Source organism: Apium graveolens, chromosome 3 (genome assembly GCF_009905375.1).
Source record: "Apium graveolens cultivar Ventura chromosome 3, ASM990537v1, whole genome shotgun sequence".
Taxonomy (NCBI): domain Eukaryota; kingdom Viridiplantae; phylum Streptophyta; class Magnoliopsida; order Apiales; family Apiaceae; genus Apium; species Apium graveolens.
In genome coordinates, this window is record NC_133649.1 from 295,495,019 (window position 1) to 295,500,773 (window position 5,755).

At 33.6% G+C, this 5,755-nt stretch overlaps 1 protein-coding gene across 1 annotated transcript; it reads left to right on the forward strand.

The window, feature by feature from the left end:
* Positions 1-2,356: 2,356 nt before the first annotated feature.
* Positions 2,357-5,395, forward strand: LOC141715229 (putative nucleoredoxin 1-1). The gene is made up of 4 exons (XM_074518704.1): positions 2,357-2,806; positions 3,675-4,202; positions 4,330-4,842; positions 4,949-5,395. The coding sequence occupies exons 1-4, from the start codon at positions 2,357-2,359 to the stop codon at positions 5,393-5,395; spliced, it is 1,938 nt and encodes a 645-aa protein (XP_074374805.1).
* Positions 5,396-5,755: the final 360 nt, after the last annotated feature.

Here is a 5,755-nt window from a genome sequence, read left to right on the forward strand (position 1 = left end):
AGTAATATGAATCTCGAGCGGACGAATAGCTCGAGTGCCATCTCGGACTGATTATATATGAACCAAATTTGAATATTTTACTAGTAACTCACGAATAATTTGACTCATTTATTTTACACCGCTAGAGACGCAGACTAATAGAGTCGAGCCGATTTATGTCCGAGCATAACTTAACTTTTTTATAAACGAGTCGAGTCAAGTTTAATAACCGGGCCGAAAGTGATGTTTAAGTCGAGCCCGAGCCGAACAAGAGTTTCTTCACGGACAATAAAGTCGCGCCTAACTCGAGCCGGGTCGAGTTGTGCACCAATAATTCGCATATATTTTTCAGTCGACCTAACTTTAAAGTTTAATTTATAATTTTACAAGTTGTATCGAGATCAAATACTAGTCTTATCTTAAAATTATATACACACACTCACACTCTACGCTTATTTCTTAATCATCATTTTTTTTTCATGACGAATTTTAGAAATATATCCAATTTTATTTTAAATTATTGAGACAATCATAACTTTAGAAATCGTATATTACCTTTTAAATTGCCGATGTCGAAATTTTATTACGTTTTCACGTTTTACTTAAATTTGGTTTATGTGAATTACAAGTTATTTAATAGGGTTTATGAAAATGTGAAGAATTGGAGATGAATATATAATGATAACAATGTTTAATAGTTTACTTAAAAACACTAAGTGTTAAATTTAAAAAAATAATAATTATTCCAAAATAATTAAGTTATTAATAAATGATGAAAATATATACTAATAAAAATATTTAAGTGATTACTAATAATTTATTATTTGTAATACATATAAACTTTATTCGAGCCGAGTCGAGTTATCAAGTTCGAGCCGAGTCCGAGCTAAACAGACAAAAAAACTCGGCTCAATTCGGCTCATTAACTCATACAAACTCATTTTCATGTTCAAAATCTTAAATAAGCCGAGTCAGTTCACTTAAACGAGTTGATAACAAATTTTATTCACAAACGATTTTGTTCAATTGTGGCCTTAACACCGCTAATGCCTACGGCACTTGCATCCAATAAAAAATAATTGGGGGTGCTATGGGCTTAGGTCATAGGTTCTCCGTAAAATTCATATATTCTTCACATCACAATGTATTTTTCAGAATCCAATGTAATTTTCCAAATCTATTTTCATGTATGTATTTTTAAAACCTATTTTTAATTATTTAAACATATTATAATTTTATATATTTTCAAATTCCTTTTTATTTTAGTAAAAATATATAGAGAAATTATAGATAAATATTAACTTTTTTATTTTTTTGCGGATTTACTATTTTCTGAAAATATTTGCAAAAATACGGTGCAACTAAAATCAACCAAAATTAAGTAGATATGTTACTAGTTGAATCGAGTACCTTTGGATCCGTCGAAAGTTGCATTCAGTTGAATCAAATTGCAGAAAATCGTATTTTTGAATATTTTTTTTGAAAAATAGTATTTTCCCAATTTTTTTTAAAAAATGATAATATTTGTACAAATTTTTTTTTTAACCTATATATATATATTAAAATATAGTTAATTTCCAAACAAATTCAACAAATAAAAATTGAAATTAAAATAAGAGTTATTTGCAAAATGCATCCCCGTGGTTTGGCCAAAATGCATTTTTTTACCTATACTTTAGATAACTGCACTTTGCATCCCCTTACTATTTCGGCGCGACAAATTGCACCATTTTCGTTAAATTTGTTAAAATTCTCAGGGGTATTTTAGGAAATTAAAATATTTAATTATAATTAGATCATTATTTAAGTTTTTTGACCCTCTAAATGATACTTTTCGAAAAAATTTAAAGAACGAAAATTATAGAGAACGAAAAAATCTTTTCAAAACAATAACATTCAAAATTATCAAAAAAATTACGAAGCCAAAATTAAATAAAATATATACGTATTGAATTTATTAAAAACAATTATAAAAAAAATATTTCAATTTTGAACCTTTTTATTTCGAGAAGATCTTTTTATTCTCTACAACTTCCGTTCTTTAAATTTTTTCGGAATGTATCGTTTAGAGGGTTATAAACCTTAAATAAAGATCTGAAAATAATTTAATATTTACATTTCCTAAAATACCCCTGAAAATTTTAACAAAATTAACGAAAATGGTGCAATTTGTCGCGCCGAAATAGTAAGGGGATGCAAAGTGCAGTTATCTAAAGTATAGGTAAAAAAATGCATTTTGGCCGAATCATTTTGCAAATAACTCTTAAAATAATAAAACAACAATCTTTAAAAGAACATGCACTAGTTATAAACTCCAACTTAGGAACCCAAAAGAAAAAGAGAAAGAGTGAACCCTGGCGAGGCGAAGATGATGACAATGGCGAGGGGATTGAGGTTAGGGATTGTTTGTTCTAACAAAAAAAAGACGAAGAAGATTAATAGTAATAGTAATAGTAATCATTATGATGATGAAGGCAAGAAGATATCGAAGAAGAAGAAGAAAAACGATTCTGATGTTAAATCTCCTAAGCAAAAAAGAAGAAGAAAAAGTTTGAGGTTAAACAAGTGTACTTCAACTGTCTTTGATGAAAGTTTTGAGATTGACATGGTGACAAACAAAATAAAAAGAAGAACACATTTCGATTCAACTGCCTATGATGAGTATTATGGATTACAAAGCCATGATGATGGTTCTTTCAGGAAGGAAATACTCAACATGCCTGCTGAGCCTCGTCCTGTGATTCCTCCCAACACACTTAATTTTTCCGACTTGCTCTTCTCCGAACACAGAGATTTTCTCGTCACGTACAATGACCGCGATTGTCAGGTACACTAGTTTAGTCTATGGTTTGTTAATTAACCAGTCCGTCTAAAATCTTAAGGTTGTAGAGGAAGGCCCGGACATGATCTTATACTCGTGAACATGATTATCAACATACCATGCTTATTTCTACGTTCTCTATGCTAAAAATCTATGTTTGCATCTTGATTTTGTAGATGAAGGTCCGAACATGATCTTATACTCAATAACATGATTATCAACATACCATGCTTATTTCTATGTTTTCTATGCTAAAAATCTATGTTTGCATCTTGATTTTCTTATAGCTTTACAAGCACTCATTGTTGTGTTTTTGTCTGTTGTATGTTTTCCTCTTCAAATTTGAAATTGTAATTGCACCCATATTCTATTAGAGTTCCACTTTTTCTGCAGTTTTTGCTTAGTTTCTGTATTCTCTTAGGTCTCTCGCTGAATATATGGAATAAACTTGTAATTCTAACATAGGTTGATTGCCTGTTTCGCTGAATATGCCCTCACAAGACAATAATTCATCTATAAGCTAAATGTTATGAAGATCAGCATCCAAATTGTTGTAATCTCCTTCCACAATTGCATGAACAACCCAGGTTGTACTGACCCTTGTTTTTTTGGCTCTTTTTTCGGATTCCTTCTTTTTTCTTCCTGAGTTTTATTGTACACTATGAGTCACTTTATTATGAAGCCATGGCACTTGGTCTAAAGGATTATAACATGTTCTAATTCCAAATAATTCTTACAAAACAACCATAGGGCATTCAAAAATAATATAACAGTTAGAAAAAACAATAAGAACTGCCTTTAGCCACCAAGCTTTTCATTGTTTTTTTTCTGTATGAATATATTTAATGTAACCCCTCTCCTTTCCCGTTTGTAGGTCCAAGCTAAGGACCTGGAAGGTAAGGTTATTGTCTTACATTTTGTCCCTCTGATTCCTCGGAAAGAATTGAATTCGGTAGAAACTGCATCCTTGGTGGATATATACAATGCAATACACCCTAAGGGTGGTTTTGAGGTGGTTTTCATTGGAATTAAGTTGGCTCAATATTCCAACCCAGAGAAGCTACTCAAGTACTATGACAATACATTTTCTACCATGCCCTGGCCTGCCATCCCGTTCTTTGATATCAAACCCCCTGAGTATTTCACAACAAATTTTAGATTTCGCTCTCATTGGTTGGGTACAACCTATCCATTTTCAGTTGTTATTGATCCTACAGGTGTAGTTTTGAGATATGGGGCAGGTACTGCTTTCTGTGACTATGGAGCGGAGGCTTACCCTTTCTCCGACCAAGCGATAGATTTTGTTAAATCTCAAGACAAAGCAGCCCTAAAAAATCATCCATCCATTACAACACTCCTCACTTCTCCTCGACGTGATTACCTCATTAACTCTAAGAATCAGGTATCCATCTTGTCGCAACATCATGTCATCCAGTATACTGACATATTCATCATTTAATAGTCTTACTCTGTTAAAGTATTCTCTTGGCACATTGTTGATTCCCATCATTTCCTACTTCTTTTATTAGGTGGTACCTGTTCATACTCTTGAAGATAAGGTGGTAGCGTTGTATTTTTACATTGATTATGATGATGATGATCAACGCCAACTTACAAAAGAATTGAAGATGGCCCATGAACAGTGGGCTAAAGAGGGAAACTTTGAGATTGTGCTTGTTTACATTCATAAAACCACTGATTCTTATATTCCTCCGAGCGAAGAAACATTCCGGCACAAATTCCGTGACATGCCTTGGTTGGCACTCCCATTTAGAGACCCAAAGTGTTTGACTTTGCAGAGGATCTTCAAATTTCCTTATGAAACCTATGGCCCTTGGCCAGATCCTAGTCTTCTGATTGTTGGACCGCAAGGAAAATTCTTTGAGCCGTGTGGTGCTGATGTCTTGAAGGACTTTGGTATTGTAGCATATCCTTTCACCCGCCAAAGAGCTGCTCAGTTAGAAGCTGAATCTATACGGAAGCTGGATCTGAGTATGTTCTGGGATCCTGATGCTTCTTTCATGCAAAATAACGGGACTGAGGTAAGTTCTTTTGACATTCTTTCTTGTTCTCGGTTGTATGTGGTCTCCTATCTTGTGTTTGGAAGTTTCTGTTTCACTGCTGATTATTATTTTTTGAACTCTACAGGTTAAGTTGTCGCAACTTGTGGGGAAGAGAATCATGGTTGTTATTGAGGGTAGGGCTTATGTAAGCAACAAGTTCTGGCAGAAGCTTAAAGCAAGATATCTCCAATTGAAGGACACTGATAATGAGTTTGAGGTGATATGCATCTGTGAAAGAGATGGATCTCCATCTCCATATGGTGAGCATGTTATATCTTCATGCTCCTGGCTGAGGCATCCTCCTATTTGCCTGGGATCAAATATAAGTAAATTGTTATATCGTCTTAGTTTTATGGGCAAAGATGCCGGACTTCTTGCTTTTGATCGTGATGGAAGGGTCGTGAGGAGAACAGTGTTTCCTTCTATTGAAAGAGGGAATATGGTTTTTCCTTTTTATGGTGGTGGTTTAGAAAAGGATGCCTTAAGGAGACTAATTAAGCGATATGAATGGGACCTCTACTTTACGTGCTGAACCTACTCCTTATATCTGTTGTTCAGAAAAGTGTCTAGCTAACTAGTTATCCTCTATCTTTTGGTACCTCTGATTCCCCGGAGTGTCATGCTTGTGGCCGGAGAAATGTCTTTAAGTTTCAGCTTATTTTTGTATCTTATGATCACATCAGGACATGTGATGTGTGGATTGTTTTTATGTTATGTATCGGATTTATATTTTACTGCAATATCTGTGTTTCTATCAGAAGTGACAATACTCTGATGAAACTCTATACATATTCAGAGTTTAACTCTATACATATGCAGATTCTTTTCTTTCAATTTCAATGACAACTCACTAGGCCCGATAATCTTTCTCAGTGACCTAAGGTTGCCATCT